At 39.8% G+C, this 25,702-nt stretch overlaps 1 protein-coding gene across 1 annotated transcript in view; it reads left to right on the forward strand.

Annotated features, from left to right (window-relative positions):
* AVEN (apoptosis and caspase activation inhibitor) overlaps positions 1-25,702 on the forward strand; it is a 181,813-nt gene that overhangs the window by 2,056 nt on the left and 154,055 nt on the right. The window contains exon 2 of the mRNA XM_045067934.1: positions 5,547-6,003. Coding sequence (XP_044923869.1) covers positions 5,547-6,003 — 457 coding nt within the window. The remainder of the gene's footprint in view (positions 1-5,546; positions 6,004-25,702) is intronic.

Raw genomic sequence — 25,702 nt, forward strand, 5'->3', positions numbered from 1 at the left:
AAAAAAAAAACATATTCTGTGTTCACTACTGTGCTAGATTTCATGGGGTGTATAAAAGAGAGCTTTATAATAGCAGGGCACAGCAGGGCAGAGGGGCACTGACATAGGCTGTGAGTAATGGCCGTGGTGGAGATTCTATGCCAATTGCTTCCCTTTCTCTGTGAAATAGAAAGCAAGGTCAGCAGCTGAGAGTGGGGATGGAGGGAGAGCGGCCAAGCCATGAGTTCTCCATGTCTGGAGTTTGACGCATTCATTTTCGGTGGTTTCCTGACTCTGGTTCTAGGGCCCAAGGACCTACTGTGTGTGAGCTGGCAGGCAGTTCACTGCCCTGTCCTCCTCACCAGTTAAAGGCCAGGGATTCTGGCCTGAAAGGAGAGCTCCTTCCAAAGGCCCTCCCCCTACAACCCTGAGCACCTCTCCACAGTGGCTGCAGCTGTTCAAAAACACCTATGAAATACAAAGACCTCTTTTGAGAGACCTTATCAATGTTTTCCAATTTGCACACTTTATTACTAAGCATCAGAAATTCAACAAAACTGTAGAAGATCTGCCCGTAGAAGATGAAAAGAAGAATCAGGAAGATGCATTTGTTCCATGAAAATTTATTTGCAAAGGGAAGATGCATTTTAATTAAATCTTTAATTTAATTAAAGATGATATGGATGTTATGATAGGACAAAAAATGGTCCTCATCCACCTTCATGAAACAATAAGAGCTTCTGAGCGCTATGGTATCAGGCTAGGAATTATGTGGTTTCCTGCAATTATGATGTTTGAAGGCTCAAATATCACCTTGATAGCGGTTCTCAAATTTGAGGGTGCATCCGAACCACATAATGGGGGCAGTGATTGCTGGGTCTCTTCCCCAGTTTCTGATTTGGGGTGAGGCCTGAGAATGTGCATTGTTAACAAGTTCCCAGGTTATGCTATGCTGCTGGTCCACATTTTGAGAACTATCTCCTTAAGGAATTAGCTGCCTCTTGTTTTTCTTTTTTAAATATATCAAGTCACATATCTTTAAAAATATGCAAAAAGTCCATTTATTTTTGAAAGGAGCCCCTTATGTAATCGAGCACTTTCTTTTTGATATCTCACGAATACTACCTAAGGGAAACTCAATTTTTTATTCATGCAGCGGCATATGTTTAAAATCAGGTGCATCAAGTCAAAGCAATAGCAGAAAATCTTCCTTCCCTTTGTTATTTATAAAATCAAAGGCCTCTGGTTCCTTGCAGTGCAAGAATGCCATTTTTATCCTTGATGATAGATCACTTTCCATGTGAATCAAAACCAGAGAGGAAAGCATACTCAACATCTTGATTAAAAGAACTTCAGCTAGAGGTGTTCCTCTAGTTAAGAAGGTTAGCAGGGGGATCTCAAAATTCACCATATCTAAACTCTGCTGACTGAATTGAAAAAAATCTTAGATGGACAGATGGTGAAGGGAAGAGGACATCTGGTAGCATCTGCTGCATAGACTTAAGAACACAGACTCTGGGGGCACCTGGGTGGCTCAGTGGGTTAAAGCCTCTGCCTTCAGCTCAGGTCATGATCCCGGGGTCCTGGGTTAGGGTCAGGGGTCCTGGGATCAAGCCCCGCATCAGGCTCTCTGCTCAGCAGGGAGCCTGCTTCCCTCTCTCTCTCTGCCTGCCTCTCAGCCTACTTGTGATCTCTGTCAAATAAATAATCTTAAAAAAACACACACACGCGCGCGCGCACACACACACACACACAGACTCTGAAACCAGACTGAGTGGGTATGAATCCCACTCTGTCACTTATTAGTTGGAGCAAATTATTTAACCCCTTTGTGACTCAGTTTTCTTATCTGTAGAATAGGAATAATAATAGTGTTTACCTGACTGGAATAGTCTAAAGATTCAAAGTTAGTACATTTAAAGTGCTTGGAACGGTGAGAGGCACAAAGTAAGTGTTAAATAAATGTTAGCTCTTCTTGTCCACAAAAAAGTCCACCTTTTCTATCGTAATTTTGGAGACTTTTTGTGGGATGGTTATATAGTTACATCAATTTTTTGCTGGTGGTTCTCACCTGGGATGATTTTTCCCATCACTCCAGAAAAACTGGAGACATCTTTGGTTGTACAACTAGGGGGAAGAGTTGTTGCTGGAGGGTAGCAACTAGTGGGTAGAGGCCAGAGATGTGGTTAAACATTCTATAATACACAACAAAAGCCACCACCACAAAGATCGTCCAGCCCTAAATGGGCCAAGATTGAAACCTTGATTTATGCTGTCTGGTTTGAGATTAATATGTGGATTCGTCATCATGGTGAGAGCCCAAACTGGTGGTGTGTTGGTAAATTTTTTTTTTTTTTTAAGATTTATTTGACAGACAGCAAGAGCAGGAACACAAGCAGGGGGAGTGGGAGAAGCAGGCTCCCCACTGAGCAGGGAGTCTGATGTGGGGCTTGATCGCAGGACCCTGGGATCTTGATGTGAGCCGAAGGCAGACACTTAACAACTGAGCCATCCAGGCGTCCCTGTGCTGGTAATATTTAACAGCTGGTTCCACCCCCACCTCCAACAAAGCCCCGATTTGCAAATATCTGACAATTTCTGTGGTGTAAAAATTCTTACTGTAACCCATTTCAAGTACCAACTTTATATCACTGAATGTAGAATTAGGAAGAGATAATGTACCAAAACATTATAGTTTGTGGCCACACAGGGCTTGGGGGTCCAGCTTGTCCAATGCAGTCTTTTTTTTTTTTTTTAAAGATTTTATTTGAGACAGTGCGAGATGGGGAGGGGCAATGTGCACAAGCAGGGGGAGGGGTAGAGGGAGAAGCAGATTCCTCAATGAGTAGGGAGCTCAGGACTCCATCCTAGGACCCTGGGATTGTGACCTGAGCTAAAGGCAGAGGCTTAACTGACTGAGCCATGCACCTGTCCAGTGCATTTTTTTTTTTTTTAAGGCTTTGTTTATTTGTCAGAGAGAGTATAAGCAGGTTGAGTGGCAGGCAGAGGCAAAGAGAGAAGCAGTCTTCCCACTGAGCAAGGAGTCCGGTAAGGGACTCTACCCCAAGACCCTGGGATCATGACCTGAGCAGAAGGCAGCAGCTTAATCGATTGAGCCACCCCGGCTTCCCTGTTCAGTGCATTCTTAAAAATGCCTTTCCTTAAAATATATATATATATATATATATGCCTTTCCTATCTGTCTATATCTCCTCTTAGCTCCTTTATGGTGCACAGGGAAAAGGATACCTTTGTTGGTACTATTTTTGTCTTCCTGTTTAGTGTTTATCTAGAGGTAGGATTGTTGACTTTCAGAGTTAAGCATGGGGATGAATAACTTAATTCTGGGTGCCACTGCCAGTCTTAATTTGACAAGTAGAGATATGGAAAAAAAATGAGGAAAATAGAGTGTGTAGGAATAAAACAAAGGGAAAGGCTGGGGATCAGTGGAGATGGAAAAGAAAAATTTGATGTACTGTGTGAGAATTAATAGTGTCCATTGACAAATATGTTCATCATTAAGACAATGAAATAACACAGAACAATATACAATGTTAAAAAATACTGTGAAGGGGCGCCTGGGTGGCTCAGTTATTAAGCCTCTGCCTCCGGTTCAGGTCATGATCCCAGGGTTCTGGGATGAATCCCCATGTCAGGCTCCCTGCTCAGCAGGAAGCCTGCTTCTCCCTCTCCCACTCCCCCTGCTTGTGTTCCCTCTCTTGCTGTGTCTCTGTCAAATAAATAAAATCTTAAAAAGATAAAATACTGTTCATCTGACAACTTTCCCTGACACATCTCCAACTTGTATTTTCTCTGTTGACTAGTGGCATCATTAACTACCACCAAGCAAGAAACCTGGGCTTGACCTCTAACTTCTCACCCCTTTCCCACCCCATTTACAACTAACTGGTGATGAGGTCCTATCCATTTTCCCATTGTTTGCCTCCTTGGCTTTCAACTTCATTGAGGCCCTAATCATTTGTGGCAGGAACTATGCCAGTAGTTTCCTAATGGCTCTGCCTAGGATTCTAATTTTCCTCTACAGAATGATTTTCTTGGTGGTTAACAGCATAGACTCTGAAGCCAGACTGCCCAAAGTTCCAATCTAAGCTGTGTGATTGTGGAAGTTTCTTTATTAGATCCGTCATCTGTAAAACAGGACTGACACTAGTATAACCTCATAGGCTGCTGAGAGGTTTAAATGAAGTGTTATATAGGAGGTACTCAGAACCACACTGTGTCACTATGTTTAAAGTTGTTCCTCTCCAGTTCCTAATCCTTCATCGGTTCCCTCCATCTAGAAATCTCCCATATCGCACTTATCAACCAGGCAAATTCCTGCTTACCCATTAGGCCTTGGCTCAAGGGTCTATTTCTCATGAGGCCTTAAGCTACTCATTTAGGCATTTTTTTTTTCTTCCTTTGGGCCTTCACCTTGAACTTTTCACTGCACTCAGCACACTAGTGCAGTCATCTGTTTACAAGATTATCCTCCTTAGGGAAAGTGGAAAGTGAGCTACATAAAGGCAGGGACAGCAGCTACTTTTTCATTTTCTTTCTTCTTTTTTTAAATCTCCAGGACCAAGCAGTGTGCCTGGCCTAAAGTAGACAATTAGAAGCAATGAATAGTGTTGAGTATATACGGATATCAGAAAAGACTGGGAAGGGGATAAAAAAGGCACTTGTTTTGCTATGCTGATTGGATGATGGGAGTTTTAGCCCTTTTTATTTTAGGTGGTTTCTGTAATGCAAACTTAAAAATGGTTCCCCTGTATCCATATAACCAATTGCCCTTCTTCCCCCTGGTTAAAAGAACAGACTGGACCAAAAAAAAAAAAAAAAAAAAAAAAAAAGAAAAAGAAAAAAGGATTACTACATAGCAACAAAAAAAAGAATATAATTATTAAATCATGGATGAATCTCAAAATTTTCGACTAAATAAGTGACACACACACAAGAATAGACTGGAGTGAGCCCGCTTGAGTTAAAATGCCAGGTCCACCACTTAAGGCAAGTTGTTTAACTTCTAGGGCTGCTTCTCATTTGCAAAGTAAGGATCACAGGATTAAACACTCATGCGCTCAGCAATGTGAGCTAAAGTAGACATTTCTGCAAGTTCTCCCAAAGACTTGGGAGCCCTCCCATCCATTACCAGTTTTGCACGGTGCACAGCAAGCACAGTTGCTTGCTGTAGACCACACCGCTCACTTGAGACCCACCCACCTTTTCCTCCACACCTCCTCTGATCCCTGAATTCAGAATTATTTTAATAATTACACACATTCATTCTTGAAAATCTGGAGATTAAACGGGGAAAAAAGGAAAAATTAACTCACTGGGAGCCTCACCATACGGTTAGGTTAACCTCTGATTACATTTTGGTACTATACGTTTCAGATTAAAAAAAAATGCAAATACATTCATATTCGTATTCTCCTTCCTTTTAACAAAAACGAGTTCCTATTATACAAACGCTTTAACCCATCCTTAAGCCAAGGGCGCTCCTCCAGCCCGACCGTCTCCCCACTTCCCCGTCCCACGTCGGGCCTTTTCCTCTGAATCCCCAGCCTTCCCCGGGCCCCGGTTCCGGCCCCACCTGCCAGGCCTCGGGCCGCCCCGCCCCCGCCGCGGCCGGTTTCCATCCCCGGCCCCGCACCCCGCGCTCGCCGCCACCGGGGGCCCGTCGCTCCCGGCTCTTTCGAGCAACCCGTTTCCGGTGGGGCCAGGGCGTCTCCGCGGCGGCCCGGCTCCCGCGCGCTCAGCACCGCCGGCGGCGGCCAGATGCAGGCGGAGCGAGGAGCTCGGGGCGGCCGCGGCCGTCGGCCCGGCCGTGACCGGCCAGGCGGGGATCGCGACCGGGCGGGGGCCGCAGCCGCAGTGGCAAGAGGCGGCGGCGGCGGGGACAGTGGCGGCCGCCGGGGTCGCGGCCGTGGTTTCCGAGGCGGCCGCGGCGGCCGAGGAGGAGGCGCCCCGCGAGGAGGCCGCCGGGAGCCAGGAGGCCGGGGCGCCGGGGCCAGACCGCCGGTAAGAGGCTTCGGATGGTGGGATCTGGGCTGATAGGGGCTGGCCGCGAGGCAGGAGCCGCTACCCGCTTGCGGGGCGCAATGCTAGTCGGGCGGCCGCGGCGCCTGCGCTTGCGCCTGCGCGGGACGGGCGGAGGGCGGCGGGAGCGCGCGCCGGGTGTGCACGTGGCGCGTCTAGGGGCGAGCACCCCGGCTACCTCCCCACGGCTTTGGGGTGGGAGAGGCGGCCGTCGGGGCGTCCCCAGATGCGGGAGGGGTCCAGACCCAGAATAGCTAAGAACCCAGGGTGTGTCAGGGCTGCAAAGCTAGCGCGCCCGTGGGATTCCGGTGGGGTGTCCATGTGATTGACCCTTATGGGGTGGGGGTGCGGCCAGGACTTGGTCTGGAGGAGCTATTGGGCAGCCTTACAGAACCGGCAGACATTCCTGTTATTAGGAGGGAAGGTGTTTTTTTTTTTCGGGGGGGGGGCGGGTTGTTTTGTTCACTGTGCAAGGCCTAGCACATGGTAGGATAATAAAGGTTTACTCAATGAAACTCAATGAAAGAATGCTCCCGGTGGACTGGACTCCATAGTATTTTGGGGCGGGATCAGATGCATAGTTCTCTCTTCTGACGGCATAGTTCTTTTTTTTACTACATACGTCTAGGAACAAGGGGTCACTGGCCTTCGTGTTTTTTTAAACAATTTTCAACCTGAAAATAGATGTTTCAGCAGTCAGGTCTGAATTTTAATAGCAGTGTGATCGACCTTATTTACACATTCATAGACACTTCGTATAGCTTGAGTAGGGAATGATAGGCAAACTCTTACTCCACTGATAGTGGCCAAAGGGGTTTCAGTACAATCTCTTTATGAGCTGTTCTGTTATTTTAACATGTCTACTACCAAAGTGTCGTATATTTGAATTCTCATGTGCATAGATTAAAAAAAATTTTTCATTAAGGAAAAATTTCCAGCTACTGAAATGTGTGGAGTGTCTTATGCTCCCAGTAGGTAAGATGTCCCTAAAAATAGTACTTGTATACAGAAATATAGAGCTTGAAAAAAATTAGAAAAGTTAAAATTGTAACATATTTAACCTGGTTAGGATTAAGGTAAGTAATAAGTAAAATTTGATAAATTCTTAGGTTCAGGTTAGCAGGAATGAAGGAAACTCAGATCAATTTAGTGCTCACTATATAACACATTTTGTCCTTATAACAACTTTATACAGTTGGTTCTTGAACAAGATGGGTTTGCAGGTCCACTTATATGGGGATTTTTTTGGGATCCTGTTAATGTATTTTCTCTTCATGATTTTCTTAATGTTTTCATAATCTAGCTTACTTTATTGTAAATACAGTCTGTAATACAACATACAGAATATGTCTTAATCGACTGTTTATGTTATTGGTAAGGTTTCTGGTCAGCAGTAGGTTATTAGTAGTTAAATTTTTAGGGAATCAAAGTTATATATAGATTTTTCTATGGCGCTCCTATCCTGGGAGGTATGCAAGGCTCAATTGTATATATTGCATATATATGTATATATAACTTGATTACAAATTTACTTCTTAAACTACGTAAGTTTGTTTAAACTTTATAATTATGTCATTTTATATCTATTTTATATATAAAATCTTCATTTTTAAAAAATTGTTTAATTAGCCAACATACAGTACATCATTAGTTTTTGATGTAGTGTTCAAGGATTCAGTAGTTGCATGTAACACCCAGTTCTCATCACAACATGTGCCCTCCTTAATACTCATCACTCAGTTACTCCATTCTCCCAACCCCTCCCTTCTGTAACTCTCTGTTTGGTTCCTGGAGTCCAGGGTCTCTCTTGGTTTATCTCAGTTAATTGACTTGCCTCAGCTTTTATAGCTGGTATCAGAGCTGGGGTTTATACACCAAGATACTTTTGACTCAACTCTTTCCTATGTCTTGCATTTCTATGAACCAGTCGCCACTTTACTGAGAACAAGGTAGACACTCTGGCTGCCGGGGTCACATCTTCACAGAAACTGTAGTAACAGTATCTTTGGTACTGACTGAAATGTCTGGCACATAGGCCTTTAATAGCAAGTGTCATTAACTTCTTGTATTGAGTGAATGAAGGTGCTTCTATCTTACTCATCTCTGTGGAACTAAATTGAGTAAAATGGTGGTATATCGTGTAGAGGGGAAATAATATGTTTTTTGATTTATGCCAATATTGTAACCAATTCTGTTAACCTTTTAGGCTTTTATCTCTTTTTGGGATAGCCTTAAAAAAAACCCTATCTTATATTTTCTTCTGGGATTTTTTCACTGCTTAGTTTCGTGGTTCGGTGTGTCAGTGGGTGTGAATGTGTGGCCCTGCCCTTGGGTCATCACTGAGAGCCTTGGCCTCCACTGCTTCCACCTCTGTTACCCCCACCCTCATCTTGTCAAAGCTGTACTAAGAGACGTTGGAAGGGATTTGTCCTTCATTTTGGTTTGGTTTATGACCTCTTAGTTCCTTCCACTTCTTAGATTCTGAAGTATCAGTCATCGTTAGGCTTGCTAAGAGTACTGTTCTTGGTGCCTAACGATTAAATGCGTCAAGATTGATGGCCCTGCCTGAGGCCTCCTTGTTCTCATGTACTGTGTTGCATTTGTGCCCCAAACGGAGAGTAATTGAAATGATCAGAAAGAAAAAAATTCGTAACAGAGGTTTAGCCAGGTAAGGACCAGCTAGTTATGTAACTCCAGAATTTAATATGATTTACGCCTTTTGCTTTCTACTTTGGACCACTACACACACATGACTGGTAAATGCAAATCAAGACGAAATAAAACTGAACAACTTTTGAGACAAGTCATACACCGAGGGAACTTTGCTGAGCACATTGTGTCTGCTAGTCTCTTGCCCTTAAATTATTCCCTCTGTAGGTGGATTGGAAGTTTGTGGAGTTTGGGTAAGCATATCATATCACTCCCTAAGTTTGTAGAGTTTGGGAAAGCATATCATAAGGCTAATTATCTTCATTGACTATCCACTAGAAGCCTGGTATTGCCCTGGATATAGTCATTAACTTAAAAAAATACTGGATTTGTTAGTATTAGACTTTTCTTTTTGATGAGCTACTAGCAGAGAGGGAGTTCACAGCCTATTGGCAGTCCTTGGAATTTCCTTTCCTTTTTTCCTCCTTGTAGTAATCCTAGTACCTCACATTTATTGAGCACTTAGTGTGAGGTGAGAAAACTGAGGCACAGTCAGAAAACTCACATTTAGGAGAGCTTAAGTAACATACATGATCACACAATCAGAAAATCGCAGAGCCGGCATTCAACCCAGGCATTTTGATTCCCGAACTGTTTTTTCAGCTGCTTCCCTAAACTGCCCTGGAGTGACTTGAGAGTTGGAAAGGGACGTATGGTGGACTGTTTTATGAACATTTCACACACTTGTTTTCCTCATGTCACAGAATAGTAATGAAGATAATACTGATTTTGTATTCACTTATTGTGGGTGACAGCAGATCTTTGCTTTCTTGCTCCACATTCCTATGGCAGCGCTTTTAATCATTTCTGAATTATATATGTCTAGGAAAAGATAAGGCAGCCGTTTATAGCCACATTAAGGAGGGTAAGAACTTGGAGGTGATTTTTGTTTCCGTCCAAACTTTTGCTTTGCAAACAATGGTGTAAGTCCATTGCTTGAATAATAATTAATCCTAGAGGCCCTTGGCATTTCCATTGCTACTATTTCAGTAAAAGGGAACTCTCTGACTTTGATGGTTAAGTTTACTATGGACCTGGAAGAAGAAATATGTCAAATCTAAGTTGCTGGCAGATTTCTAAAGCACTTGCTCCCTCCTGGTCACTGAAAGGGGTCATCCTCATTGTGTCAGCCAGACAGAGATTGAGGGCCTATTAAAGTTCACACTTGACAGCCTATATTTCCCCCTTTTCAGAAAGCCTGAAGTAAATTTGGTTAGAAACAGAACGTGCTTAAGTGTCCTAAAAGAAAATTGCTTTAAGATTGACTCTTGGTAAGGGGCGCCTGGCGGGCTCAGTCAACAGAGCGTGCAGCTCTTGATCCTGGGGTTGTAAATATGAGTCCCGAGTCCCACGTTGGGGGTAGAGATTACTTAAAAATAAAGTCTTTAAAAGAAAAAAAAAAAAGATTAGTTCTTGATACTGGAATTGGCCCTTTTCCCTGCTGCTGCAGACCACTCCTCAAACATTATTTTGGCATCTTCATCCTTGCTAATGTTTACTGTTTTGAGATCTGCTTTTCTCACTGACCATCATATCACTTACATATTTTTGTTATTGATGCTTTTTGATAGTATTCTGCTTAAAATTTTTTTAATAAATTATGTACTTATACTTGAATATTACAGCTAACTTTTTTGATCAATGGTTCAGATGGTTTCAGAACATAAAATTTCCAGCATATTGTATACTTGACATTTTAATTAATTAATTAAGTATATATGTGACTTAAAAAAAAAAAAGATGTTATTTATTTATTTCAGAGAGAAAGAGAGTATGAGTAAGGAGGAGAGGGAGAAGCAGACTCCCTGCTAAACCAAGAGCTTGATGTGGGGCTCAGTTGCAGGACACTGGGATCATGACCTGAGCTGAAGTCAGACACTTAACCAACTGAGCCACCCAGGTGCCCCTATATTTGACATTTTAAATATAACTGTCATATCATTCTTATACCTGAATGGAGTCCAATTACAATAGTGATTTGATATTCATCATCACCCACTAAAGAATGGCATTAATAAACTCTTCAGCAGTGAGAAGATTTATATTATTTCTTCTTTTTATTTCATGTTTTAATTCCACATCTTCTGTAGAATTTTATCCAATGTAACATATTTTCAAACCTGAAAACTTTTTAGTAATCACTTGCTTCCCTATAACAAATTTTTATTTTTTATTTTATTTTTTTTTAAAAGATTTTATTTATTTATTTGACAGACAGAGATCACAAGTAGGCAGGGAGGCAGGCAGAGAGAGAGGAGGAAGCAGAGTCTTCCTGGAGCAGAGAGCCCGATGCGGGGCTCAATCCCAGGATTCTGGGATCATGACCTGAGCTGAAGGCAGAGGCTTTAACCCACTGAGCCACCCAGATGCCCCATTTTGATTTTTTAAAAAAATCTTGTAACCTTAGGGCCTGGATGTAAAATTTTTTTCATAATAAAATTAAGATTATATTGATTAATATACAATTTATTTTGATTAGCAATTGTTATACATAAAGGTAAAATTTTATTGTAAATGGATCTCATTTTCCCTAATGAATTTATGCAGGTATCCATGGATGAATATTGCTTATTCCCGAATGAGATAGGATTCAGAATAAATTCTCTTCCTAATTTTTATTTTTATAAGTGTAAGGACTGAGAAACATTAGTAGATGGTAATGGCTGGACTTTAATCATATGTGTCACTCAACTCTTGTAATACCTTTCCAATTATATACCAAAATCATTTTTACAAATTTTTTTTTTTTAATGATCTATCAGCAGGCAACTGGATTAGGTCTTCCTTAAATTCTGTTGAAAGTTAAGATTTGGAAACTTCATGACTTGCAAAAGAACTTGTTACTTGGTCTTTGAATTATACCTTCTCAAAATCCACACCTATATTTAAAATTATCCCTTTTCTTGCTCAGGGAATTCACCACAGTCAGAGTGAGAATGGCTGAGAAGGGGTTGCCAGTCCTCAAGTACTTTCTAGGACAGCTTTTGGGAAAGAGTTTGGACACTGATTATCTGAAACTTAAAAATCCTTTTCATATATTTTTGAGAAATGTTCATGAATCCCCAGGTACATGTATACTCCATTTTTGGGGCTATTGACTAAGGTCACATTACTTTCATTTTTTTTTTCCTTTTTTAAAGGAAGATAGTTTATTACATGTATTTACCCAGAGAATTGGCTTTGTTCTATTTATTTATTAATTTTTGGTGTGGGGGCTATGCACCCCTTACAGAATATGGTTTCCAGTTGTTCTTAACAGTGTCACCATTGTTGTTTTAACTGATGCTAAAATGAGAAATGGTAAGCTCATAATTCTAGACCACCAGGTCTGTTTTCTGTTTCAGAAAACAGAGTTTTCTGGCATAGTTACAGAGTTTTTAGCATAGTTACTATGCTATTGGGCTTCTGTTTTCTGTAGGAACATTAGTGATTGTTTTCCACCGTACTGGGCAAGTGAACTTTAGAGAGGCCATATAGATCATTTGGTCCTACCCACAACACTGCATGACTTTCTAGATAGATGTTTTTGTTTTGTTTTACTTTTTTTTTTTTTTAAAGTAAATTCTACCTACAACATGTGGTTTGAACTCACAACCCCAAAATCAAGAGTTGAGCGCTCTGCCAGCTGAGCCAGCCAGGCACCCCTTTAGACTCTTTAATAAAGTAAGTGCCATGCCCAGCGTAGAGCCCAGTTCGGGGCTCAAACTCATGACTGAGATCAAGACCTGAGCCGAGATCAAGAGGTGGACACTTAAATTGACTGAGCCACCTGGGCACTCCCCTCTAGACTTTTATAGAAAAGAAATTAAGTGGTTGAAAATGTGTTTTCTTTTCAGATATCACGATTTCCTGATGCACTTCGAAATATCGAAGGGAGAAATAAAGACCATACTGACACATAGTCATTTCTTTTTTATGGATACTACTGATGAGCTTATTGGGACATTGGATTCATTCTTTTTGAAATTTCATTTTCTTTCATTAGAAGCCATTTGTGTATGTGTGTGTGCACGTGTGTGTGTGCGCGTGTGTGGGTGTGTTGCAGTACCAAGAGCAAATGGTTTAATACTGTTAATTTTTTTTTTCTTTTGGATGGAAATCTCAACAATTTTGTTGGTTTGAAACTTTTCTATAAAGGTGTCATGGAGCTGTGCATGGGTGATTGATATAGATAATATTTCACTTTTGAAACAAAGTGAGGGTTGCTGGAGGGGAGGTGGGAGGGATGGGGTAACTGGGTGATGGGCAGTAAGGAAGGTACATGATCTGATGAGCACTAGGTGTTATATGTTATATGTAAATATATGTAAATATATGTTATATGTTATATGTAAATCATTGAACACTACATCTGAAACTAATGATGTGCTATATGTTGGCTAATTGAATTTAAATAGAAAGTTAAAAGAAAAGATAATATTTCACTTTTGAATGGATGCCAAATGACGTTGACAAGATACAAAATCGATGTGCTTAATTTTATCTTGATGTTGCTAGGATGTTGTTTTAGAATCTGACCAACCAATTTGTCCATCAGCCTTAAATTATTAAAAGACAATTTCTGTAAAAACAGCCCTCTCAGGGATACTGTTCCCTACAGTCCATGTCATGTCTTTGATATGTGCAAATAGCAGTGAAATTAAAAAAAATATGTAGGAGAGTAATAGAATGGATTCCCTGTTGTATATACTTAATCCTCCCTTTGTGTCCTCCTACTATTAAGGACTGATACAAATATGTCTGATCAATGCTTCTTTTTTGTTTCTTAAGATTTTATTTATTTATTTGAGTGAGAGAGAGAGGGAGAGAGAGAGCATGAGCGCGCAGAGGGGCCGAGGAGCAGAGACCCTCCTGAGCAGGGAGGACAAGCGTTCAGGGCTCTATCCCAGGATCCTGGGATAGTGACCTGAGCTGAAGGCAGATGCTTTAACCAACTGAGCCACCCAGGTGTCCCTCAATATTTTTTTAGTTGAGAGATAGCAAACACATTTTATTATTAACCTAAGCAAAGCATAATTGAAATGGCAGGACTGTTATCAAAAATTCATGTATATTCTTGGGTTATCAGTACTGTGATTCCTCCCTATCTGTATTTAGCTGTGGGAAGATTTTGCTAATGCATGCGTATTCTGTGAAATAATTAGTCACCCTGTTTAGGTTTCTATAATCTCTGGCTTGAAAAGATCATTAACAGCTACATTCTGGGAAAATTTAAAGTATTTAGTGAGTATTCATTCTCAAAGTCTAATGCAGCGTGGGTTTCATTTAAATAGTGGACTTGTAATCTGTGGTTCTATTGTTAATCGAAAGGTCGTGTCTCAGGAGCTGGCTTCATGATATTGAGGACTGAGATACTTCACCCTCATTTTTTCCTTTTACTACAAGACTGATAATAAAATAACATGTCTTTGTTTGATATTTGGGCTAATTAAAGCTTAGTCTTACTGAAAAAGGATTAATCCCTTATAGATATATAAGTCCTTCCAAGGAAGCTATGAGTTTTCTGGAAGTAAAGCTTGATGACAAATAAATATTTCTCAAAGGACCAAGCTTGGCTTCCTATTTTCCCTTACTAATCTTCACATCACTTCCAAGTTGTGTTTTGGTTTGCTGCTTCTTTATTATGCTGATATGAATTTGTAGAAACAATTCCTGTTAATTAAAAAAAAATGTTTCTCCTCTTTACAGCTAAGAGAATCATTGAATTAAGAGGTGACTAGAGAATCTTCTATTAAGAGCACGTATTTTACATTCACTGGAAGGAGAAATTAGACAAGTTGATTTTTCATTTTACAAGATGGAAGTGGACTAAAAAGAGATGGTTTTTATACACAGTTGGCGGGCAGGGGGGCTCACGTTTGTGCCCCATCTGTTCTCCGGTTGACTTCCTGACAGGCAGGGAGGGGAGAGGAAAGTGCTGCTAAAGCTTGAGGCTTAGTGTCTCTGGTAGATGGCACCCCAGTGATTTTATGCAGAACAGGACCTCGGAAAGCTGAAGTATTAGAGTTGAAGAATTACACACAGATAGTAATTATTTTTTCAAGTTTACAGACAATGGATAAGTAGGGTATACCTCCTCAAAGACTGCTAAGAATTCTACTTTTTTGCTTCTCTTCCTTTTTTTTGTTCCTTATCTTTACCCCCTACTAGAGCTGTTTTTTTTTTTTTTAAAGATTTTTATTTATTTATTTGACAGAGAGAGATCACAAGTAGGCAGAGAGGCAAGCAGAGAGAGAGGAAGGGAAGCAGGCTCCCTGCTGAGCAGAGAGCCCAATGAAGGGCTCGATTTCAGGACCCCAGGATCATGAACTGAGCCAAAGGCAGAGGCTTAACCCACTGAGCCACCCAGGCGCCCCTAGAGCTGTTGTTTTTTAAGCTTTCTTTCAGGGGGAGAAATCCCATGGTGGTCAGTCATGGGTGTTTTGGAGTCTAACAGAAACTGGTTAGAATCCTACCTTCCAACTCACCAGTTACTTGTTATAAAGTATCTGAGAATTTGCTCAAGCTTCTGAAAATTTCAGTTTCCTCACCTGTAGAGGTGTTGTAAAGATTCAATTAGATGAGCATTATGTAATTTCAATTCCAAACTCATCTCAAGTATGGCCTCTCTCAAAATACCTTCCTATTTTGTAAAAATTAATCTGTTGGGGTGTCTGAGTGGCTCAGTTGGTTAATTGTCTGACTCTTGATTCTGGCTCAGGTCATAGTCTCAGGCTGTCGGATTGAGCCCTGCATTAGGCTCACACACTGGGGTGAAGCCTGTTTGGGATTCTCTCTCTCTCCCTCCACCTCCCCACCCCACCAAAAAGAATTAATCTGTTTCCTTTCCTTCCCTTTTGTATGCAGTACAAATATCTCCTAAATCTGTAAATTTTACCTATAATGACAGAAAAATACCAAGAAAAAAAAATTACTTATAAAATGACCACCCAGAAATAATCACTGTTCCCATTTTCAAGTACATTTTTTTCTATACAAAACTGGAAAGATTGGAAGGGGAGGTGAACCATGAGAGAGTATGGACTCTGAAAAACAATCTGAGGGTTTTGAAGGGGCAGGGGTGGGGGTGGGAGGTTGGGGGAACCAGGTGGTGAGTATTAGAGAGGGCACGGATTGTGTGGAGCACTGGGTGTGCTGCAAAAACAATGAATACTGTTACGCTGAAAAGAAATAAAAAACAAAACAAAAACAAACAAACAAACAAACAAACCTGGAAAGATATCATGATAAGACTTTTAAGGTAAAAAAAAAAAATAATATTATGCTTATGTAAAAATTATAAGATACATGCTTGCATTAGAATCCTAAAAGAATAAAAATATATGCCAAACTATTAACTGTGTTTGGAATGGGGAAAATATAGGGATTATGTGGAACTTTGCCTTTTTTAAATTCAAATTTTTAAATGTGTGTATGATCAGAAACATAAATATTTTCTACTTTGAAAAGGGGTGTCAGATTCTTAACCTACTGGGCCACCTAGGGCCCCTTAAAGATTTTTTTAGTCTTTAAGAGTAAACGGTAGACATAATGCCCTTTTACCCCTAAACATTCCAGTGCATATTTCCTAAAAGCAAGGAAGTTTCATAGAGCACAATGGTTGCAGTCAGGAAATTAACATGGAGAGAATACTATTATCGAACCTTACTGAGATTTTGTCAGTTCACTTATTCATGTCCTTTATCAGGCTTTGAATCCCCCCGCCCACCCCCAGGCTTTGAGTCTTGAGGCAATAACATATAGATGTGGGGCAACTGGAGATTATTTACTATGGCAGTTACCGTGGCATCCTATCTGGTCTATTTGTTATATTACTGTATTTGAGTTCTCAACAGCCTGTTTCCTGACTTTGACTTCCTTCAGCCTCTAGATTTCTCATCAATTTTAGGAGCTGCTTTAGAATTAGGAAATTCTTTTAGTAAATTCCTTTTCAGCCTAGATTAGCCAGAATTCTATAGTTTGTAACCCACATTCTGCTGTTATATTTTTCGAAATCATATTCCTCCTCTATTGAATGCTCAGTTCAAACGCCACCTTTCTCTGTGAAGCTTCTGGTTTTCCTCAATTAGTATTGTTGTACTTCGGAAATGTAGTGCTTACTTTCATCCCTCATTTTATTACTATTAATTATTTACTTCTTATATGTCTGTTTCAGTAATTAAAAGCCACCTAAGGGTCTGTACATGACACAGCACTGTGATTTTCAGAAAGAGTTCCATAAATATTTGTTGAATGATTAATAGCTCTAGAAGATAATTTAGAAGGTAAATGGTGCAAGCTAGAGAGAGTATGTTTTTAGATAGTGTCATTTTGGGAGTTCAAGTCAGGAGAACCCTTTATGTTTCATTTGCATTTATCACACTAAATGAAGTGCTCTTCTTTCCGTGGTTGAAAGCTCGGTGGCTAAAGAGAGATTGCTCTCCCAAGGGACAGATTCATACACGAACACTAATTCACATTGGATTTTATAATCTTCTAGTTCTAAGTCTGTTGAACTTGATAATTCAATGCAAACAACAGGTATTTTAAACTGTGAGACTAAAACAGGAATTATAGCATCCAGAGTTTTTTTTTTTTTTTTTTTTTTTTTTTTTTTTTTAATGTAATCTCTACACCCACTGTGGGGCTTGAACTCATGGCTTGAACTCAAGGAGTTCAAGAGCCAGCCAGGCACTTTGAGAGATCTTTTATATAGAAAATCCCTTCTCACTATTTTGTTCTCTTTTTATCTGGTTAAACTTAATATATGTTAATCAAGCTTTATTCTTATCTTGTTTATACTTTGGATTCCTTGCCACTTCTATCTTTGCCATTTTGGGGGGGGTCAATTATTAAATAAAAAGGATTTTTTAAAGCTGATTATATAATTCTGTATTTTTTATTATGATATTTGAAATGTTAGATTCCATAAGAAATTTTAGTATTTATGTTATTTTCCTTAACTATTTATTAAACTGCTAGCATTGACTTGGAAAGAGAACATATTTGTTAAATTTAAACTAGAATTTATTTGCAAAAGTGTGCTGTGTTTATTTTATGTAGAAAAGAATGGGATTAGAGACATCTTTTTTTTAACCTAGCAGGGAAGAATGAAAGCACACCAGCATTTTGTTAATGTTTCTTTATGCTGTAAAGTTAGGTCAAGACCTAACCCAGGCCTGGGGTTCTTGTGGCTCAATTTTTGTTTTCTTGTGCATAATTTTTAAATTGTTACACACATCATTCTAGGTAAAAGATACTAGCATTATAGCAACACTTTTAAAACCCTGGGGGAACATAGCCCAGTATCCATAGAGACATTTACATTTTTAGCGTAATGGTACAATTTTAGGGTGATAACTGTAATGATACAATGGCCCTTCATTTTGAGGATGGCTGACTATATTGTGACAACCAGTACTCTCTTTTCTAGAAAATTTGTGCCTGAATTTAAAAATTATTATTAATTTTGTTTATTTTGATAAATGGAAATTGTGGGTTTTTATTTGCTTCAAAGAAATGGTAGACACATAAGTTAGATTGCTTACAAATATTTAAAAATCCATGTTAATTTCCTTGTAGATAAACTTCCTAATGAAACTACATTATAGAATGGGCCTTTAAAACTATGTGGGTTGTTTTTTGTTCTTGTTTTTTAAGATTCATTTATTTGAGAGAGAGAGAGAGTATGTGAGCAAGGGGGGTGGGAAAGGAAGAAGGAGAGAGAATCTCAAGCAGACTCCGCACTGAGTGAGGAGCCCAATGCGGAGTCCTGAGATCATCAACTGAACTGAAACCAAGAGTTGGACACTTAACTGAAGGCACTACCCAAGCACTCCTAAAACTGTTTTTAAATAAATAAATAAATAAATAAAGTGTTGACTGGGGCACCTGGGTGGCTCAGTGGGTTAAAGCCTCTGCTTTCGGCTCAGGTCATGATCTCAGGGTCCTGGGATCGAGCCCCACATTGGGCTCTCTGCTCAGTGGGGAGCCTGCTTTCGCACCCGCCCCTGCCCCGCCTGCCTCTCTGCCTACTTGTGATCTCTGTCTAATAAATAAATACATAAATCTTTTTTTTTTTTTAAAAAGTGTTGACCATATTCAGTATTGACTGATACTCTTCATTTGATGGAAATTGATACAACCTATAGATGAGGCAGTTTGACCTCAAAACTTAGCCTGTGGCCCCTAAGTTTTGTATTTAGCAATTTATTTTGCAGGTATGTCTGAACAAGTTAGCAAATGTAAGTAGGTGATTATTCACTGCAAATTGTTTAAATTAAGGAAAGGCTGGAAACAACTTCCAAATCTCGATGAAGGAGGACTGGTTAAATAAATGATGGCATGTTTGTGGAGGAATGCCATGTGGCTGTTAAAGACTGGGATGGATACGTAAAATGCCCTCTACTGAGGGAAACAGTTACTTAAGGAAAGTCAGTGGAGTGTCTTTCCATTTGTGGAAAAGGAAGATATTCATCCGTATGCAGAGAGTATTTCTGGAAGGCTGTATGGGAAATCTGTAGTGGTTACCTGTAGGGAATGAGACTAGGAGATAAAGAGGATGAGGAAAATTTTCCTTTTTTCTTTATATCTTTCTGAACTATTTTAATTTTTGTTTTGTTTTGTTGCCATGAGCATGCATTACTAATAGGAATAAGGAAATAAAAAAAATAATAATAAAATTTAAACGAACCAAAACTGCTTCTTCAGAATAGCCCCTAAAAGAAATCCTTAGATTTAAATAATTGTCAGAATCTCCCTGTGAAAGAGGTAGGCAGTATTAAATGTAGTTTTACAGGTGAAGAAACAGTAATTGGGTAGAGTTAGGCCTTTTTAAGGATACAGCCAAGGAGTTGATGGTGAGATTAATATTTGAACTTGAGGCTTCTGACTTCTAGGAGGAGATTTAATAGTTTGTTATGAGTGATCAAAACAATGAGTTGTTAATTTTTTCCCCCTAGAACAATTAAGTACTTTTCATGTTTTCTCATTAAACATAAATGTCTTTTCTTTTTAATATAGCAAACAGTTAGGCTATATTGAATTGTAGTTCATCCTTTTGATCTACTGACTTAAGCCTTTCTAGTTTGTTTAATATATATCTCATTACTCTTTGAGATACCAAAAGGTGGAATAGTAAAATATGGAGAAGGAAATTCAAGGTTTTCCACCAAGTGACTTAGAAATTGAGATTTTCACAGAGAACAGATTGGTAGCTGGCTGAGGAGAGGGGCATGGGGAGTGGGCAAAATGGGGAAGGGGAGTGGGAGTTGCAGGCTTCCAGTTATGAAATGGATAAGTCATGGGGATGAAGGGTGCTGAATAGGGAGTATGGCCAATGATACTGTAATAATGTTATATGGTGATAGATGGTAGCTACACTTGGGGGGAACACAGCCTAACATACAGACTTACTGAATTATTATGTCGTACACCTGAAATTACTGTAATGCTGGATGTCAACTATACCTCAATTAAAAAAAAAAAAGAAACTAGGGCGCCTGCGTGGCTCAATCGGTTAGGCATCTGCCTTCGGCTCAGGTCATGATTTCAGGGTCCTGGGATTGAGCTCCGCCCTGGCTCCCTGCTTAGTAGGGAGCCTGCTTCTTCCTCTGCCTCTCCCTGCTGCTCCCCCTGCTTTTGCTCTCTCTCTGTTAAATAAATGAATAAAATCTTAAAAAAAAAAAGAAATTGAGGTTTTTGCCCAGTACCCCAAAGGCTAGGCATGTGACTTCAACACACTATACCCCCCAAGCTGTTATAACCATACTCCCATTCCCAAATTCTAGTTCCTTAAATCTAGGAGGTTCCTAGTGGGCTGCTATGATATGTGATATTAAAAAGACTGGGAAAGTTTTGCACCCATTTGCTATCTCAATTTTTCGGTTTCTTTTTCTTTTTTCTAAATGCGGGACATCTATAGCAAACAAGTATTAATTCATTCTCATTCCCCCTGTCTCAGTTATAAACCATTTAATGAAAAGTCTTTAAGAGAACGCTCGATTTTGGAGTTCCGTCATTCTAGTTTGTAATCAATTAAATCACCCTGTAGAGGAAACAAAAATAAGCATTAGCTTCCCAGTGCTCTGTAAGGACCCCTTCTGGAAGGGCAGATTGCTTAGAAGTGACCGAAATGCGGATGCCTCATTCCTCTTTGCAAAAAGTTGTGATTAAAGGATTTTTAACCATAAGAAGTGAATAACAGCAAACATGTAAATGCTTTTTGGCCTAATCCAATAAAGGACAATCAAGCCCATCTGTCAGATGAAGGTTGAACTAGATGTATTAACTCCAGTGCCCTTGTCCAGGTTCCAAACAATGAAAAGAAAATTTCCGGCCACTCTGAGGCCTCAGGTGCAGCACAGAGCCTGTGTTTGCTTGCGGCTGAAATGAAACCAGGGAGCAAATCACAGTTTTACCAGTGAACAGCAGGTGGGGTAAGCAGTCCAACATTTTTCCAGTGGGAGTAACACTTATTCTCTGCTTTAGTCATTGCTCAAATGATCACGTTTGCTAAGCCCTTGCTAAGCTGATCAAAACCACAGCAACAGGGGCACCTGGGTGGCCCAGTCCTTAAGCGCCTGCTTCGGCTTGGGTCCTGATCCTAGGGTCCTGGAATGGAGCCCTACATCGGGCTCCCTGCTCTGTGGGGAGCCTGCTTCTCCCTCTCCCCCTACTTGTGTTCCCTCTCTTGCTGGCTCTCTGTCAAATAAATAAATAAAATCTTAAAAAAAAAATCCACAGCAACAGCAGCAAAATCTTGGTACTGATGATAATTCTTTACTCCTCAATTTTGACGGCCTTCTAGATTGTTCATTTACTTCAAACCAGCCTGGAAACTCTGAGACACACTCCTCATTCTCTCTCGTGCCCCTCTTCCCCTTGTTCTGTTGGAAAAGTACAGGCTTACCCACAGAGGGAAAAGGAGTGGGAAGCAGAGAAATGAGTTACAGAAGGACACTTTTTAGTGATGAGGTTTCTTACCATTTAAAGGTGTGGTCATTATCCCTGACTGACCATCACTGTGTCTGTCATGGGCAAGTGTAATTCAGGCAGGGATAATTAGCAAACCCGTGAGTTTAATATGCTCTTCAATATTTTATCTCTGATACAGGTATTTCTAGATGAAACTGGTGACGGAAACTGACTGGTATAAACGCCAGATCTGGTTATGTATGACCATATTTGTGAAATTTCAATATAGTTTCATTTTTTTACTGAGCCATTTTTAATGGCTTAGAGTCAAGGGAAAACTGTATCTATGGAATAAATTTTGTGGAATAAATAACAAACTTTGGGAGTTCTTTTCTCTTTTGGGTTATTAGCCTCTTTTGTATATTGACTTTTGTTTACACTGTTTTCTTAATTTTTTGGATTGTAGAATCTGAGTTTATAGTTACAATTTATGTATAGAGAGACGTGTTGGTACCATAACCATCTGTATCTCCCCTCTTCTGAAGCTGGTATGTTTTTAAATGCACATTTATTTTAAGAGAACAAATTGAAAAGGCATCTTTTTTTAGTGCAGGAGCTGACTGAATACATTGTATAAACACAGACAGTTGGCCCACGTCCCTCTCTATATCTACATGTATACTAATATATTAATGAACATATAAGTTGTATATAGATATGCTATTTGGAAGCACTTTATATTCCCAGCTTTTCCTTCTTGCTTATGATAATTTATATGACTCGATAGTTTTCTTTAATGAATATTCTCTGGGCAAGATGGCTTTCCTTCTTTTGTTTTTTAACCTAAATAATGATCACTCATGGTGTCATGGACTGCATGTTTGTGTCCTCCCCAAATTCATATGTTGAAGCCCTAACCCCTCAGGTGCTGGTATTTGGGAGGTGATAAAGGTTAAATGAAGTTATGAGGGTGGGGCCTTTTGCTAATGGAGTCGGGGCTCTCTTTCTCCTCAGTCGTGTGAAGGGTACATTGGGAAGGTGGCTGTGTACAGGCCAGAAGCAGTCCTCACTACACACCGAATCTGCCTGCACCTTGGTCTTGGAGTTTCCAGCCTTCAGAATTGTAAGCAATAAATTTCTGTTGCTTAAGCTCCCCGTCTGTGGTATTTTGTCGAGGTAGCTTGAGGTGACTAATACAGAGAGCTAACTCTGTAACCACAAATAAGTAGTTTTTTTTTTTTTTTTACAGTGGTGAATGTGAGGATTTCAGATGAAGTAAAATAAGAAACTGACGAATTGTAATGTAAAGGCCACCTATTACTGAAATGAATAGCCTGGCCTGGTTTTTGCTGTAGCTTACATGTATCAGTTCTTTGATTCCTGATCTTTTGATTCTCTTCTTATCTGTGATTATTTACTTCACACATATAAATAAGATTTTTTTCCCTTTTCCTTTAATTAGCATGTGGTAGAACTGCCACCTGATACTGGGTTAAAAGCACTGTCCTGCTCAAAGCAGGAGAGTTCTTTCTGCAGGCGGTGTGTTTGTTTTTACTGTTGCCGTCGTGTATTGTTGCATACTTAGTGGCTTAAAGCAATACAAACTTAATATTTTCTAGTTCCGGGGTCCCTATCTGGGTCTCTTTCACTGGGCTAACCTCAAGATGTTGGTAGGACTGTGGTTTTTTTCTGGAGGCTCAAGGGGGAATGTGTTTCCTTTTCCTTTCCTTTCCGTCTTCTAGAAACTGCCCATATTCCTTACCAGCGAGCTCCTTGAAATTTAAAGCCAGCAACCTTGCCTGTCTCTGACTTGCGTAGTCACACCTCTTTCCCTTTTCTCTTTTTCTGCCTCCCTCTTCCACTTTTAAGGACACCTCTGATTGGTATCCATGGTAATCTCCATATTTTAAGGTCAGCTGGTTAGCCACTTTAATTCCCATCTGCAACCTTAATTCCCCTTTTCTGGTTTCAGAGGATCAGGACATGGACAGGGTTGGAGGAAGCCATTATTCTGCCTATCAGAGGCAGGCAGTATGATCTACTTACGACGATATAAGGAAACTTTGTTTTAAAGGTTTTCGGAGTTCTTACCCTTCATCTTTTTTCTGGAGGAATCCTGCTCTGTGTTTCTCCACTCTTTAAACCCATGCCCTCTTTTGAAAAACCAAAATCTTGTATATCCTATGGTCAATAATAAACATTAGTTTTTTCCCCCCTAAGATTCCCGTAACCAAACTGCCATCCCTGCAGCCACCCCATCCTGAGATCTAAATATGGTTTATCACACCTGTACTTAGCCTACATCTGGGCCATTGTTTCTGACTTCTGGATTATTTTAGGCTGTGAGATACAGTGTTCACACTTTTATTCAGACTTAAAATCTGTGTCTTGTTTGCTTTATTCTTATCACCAGCTCCATTTCCTGCATAATAGTAATTATTTGATACTGCTATTGTAAACTAGAGAGGCCTAACAAATACTTTCTGAATGTGTCTCTATACTTAAATAGCAGGTAGAGTGCAGGTAGTACTTGTTCAGCGAAAGTAAAAAACCTACAATCTCAGTGGCTCAGTTGATTAGAAGTTACTTTTCAGTCTCATTCTATCAGCTGAAACAACCTAAAGCAGGACAAAGTGGTTGCTTTTGCTGCCATGTGGTCTCAGAGCACATATCCTGCAGAGATATACATACGGAGATGTGTGTGTTTGTGTGTGTATGTGTATGTGTACATGTGGTTTAAAATAAGACTTCATGGACTTTTTAGGACAGTTTTAGATTTACAGAGAAATTGAAAGAAAAGTATAGAGAGTTTCCATATATCCCACACTTAGTTTCCCCTATGATTAACATCTTACATTATTAGGTACATGCATTACAATTAATGAAGTTAACTATCTTGCAATTCCAATAGAAGGGTGCTCCTCTATTGGAATTTGTCTGATGTTTCTTTCATGGTTAGACTGAGGTTATGGGTTTTGGCAGATCAAGTACCACTGTCCTAACATATCAAGTGTACCTACTGTCATTATTGTTGATGCTGACCTTGATCATCTAGCTGAGGTGGAAGCTGTCAGGTTTCTTTACTGTAAACTTATTCCCATTCATCTTCTATACTGTATTTTCTGGAAGGAAGTCACTCTGTGCAGTCTTTGAAGGTGGAGAAGCTATGTAAATTCTTTGGCTTGGGAGATGGGTCTTCCCATTTATTTATGTACTTATTTATGCTAGTGAGGACTCAGTGGGTATTTTTTATACTGTGGGCTATAATCTAATATTACTTTATTTTGTTGTTCCATCTGCTCAGCTTGGACCATTAGGAGGTCTTTCAGTTGGCTCCAGTGCTCCTGTGACCTGCCTTCATCAAGGGTGTCTGTGTGTCCGTGTGTGTCTGGCGCCTCTACCTTCTGGTGCTACTAGATACTAGAAGCTCTAGGTTCATTGTGTATATTTTCTGCCCAGTCCTTGAATCTGTCATTTTTCTAAGGATATAGGACTAGATTATTTATTGGATCCTGTGTCTTGATGATCTGACCCATAAATAGTTTGACCAGTTGATTGTGTCTACCACTGCAAATGTGGAAAGTAGCACTGACTTGATGCTTATATGTAGTGATATGTGAGCATGTGTGCAAATCCTCATTTAAAAGCTGAATAGTAAATAAAAACAAAATAACAAAAGCCCTCACATGAATCTCTGTAACAGGTATGGCTCACTCAAACAGAGAAGAATTATTTCAGTAACTCTAAAGTGGTATATTGTCTGTGTATCCCTAGTTGGATAAATCCAAAGAACAAATATACTTAAGAGAACTTTTAAAGTGCATTCAGTATTCTTAGTAGTGATATTGGTATCCTTATGTTGAAAATATTAAATATATATTGCAGGTAAAGGAAATAGGTAGTTATATTAATGTTGTTAGTAAGCTAAAACTAAAGTTTTAGCAACTAAGATCTTCAGAGTAAGAGAGAAGAAAAACCCATCTAAAAATTGCAGCAATTAAGTAAAAAAATATGTGCTCTTAAACTTGAAGTATCTGTATGAACTTAGACTTTATCTTTTTAAGTATGTGTTTTCTAC

This window comes from Mustela putorius, unplaced genomic scaffold, assembly GCF_011764305.1.
Source record: "Mustela putorius furo isolate JIRA1106 unplaced genomic scaffold, ASM1176430v1.1 tig00003898_pilon_pilon_pilon, whole genome shotgun sequence".
NCBI classification, from domain to species: domain Eukaryota; kingdom Metazoa; phylum Chordata; class Mammalia; order Carnivora; family Mustelidae; genus Mustela; species Mustela putorius.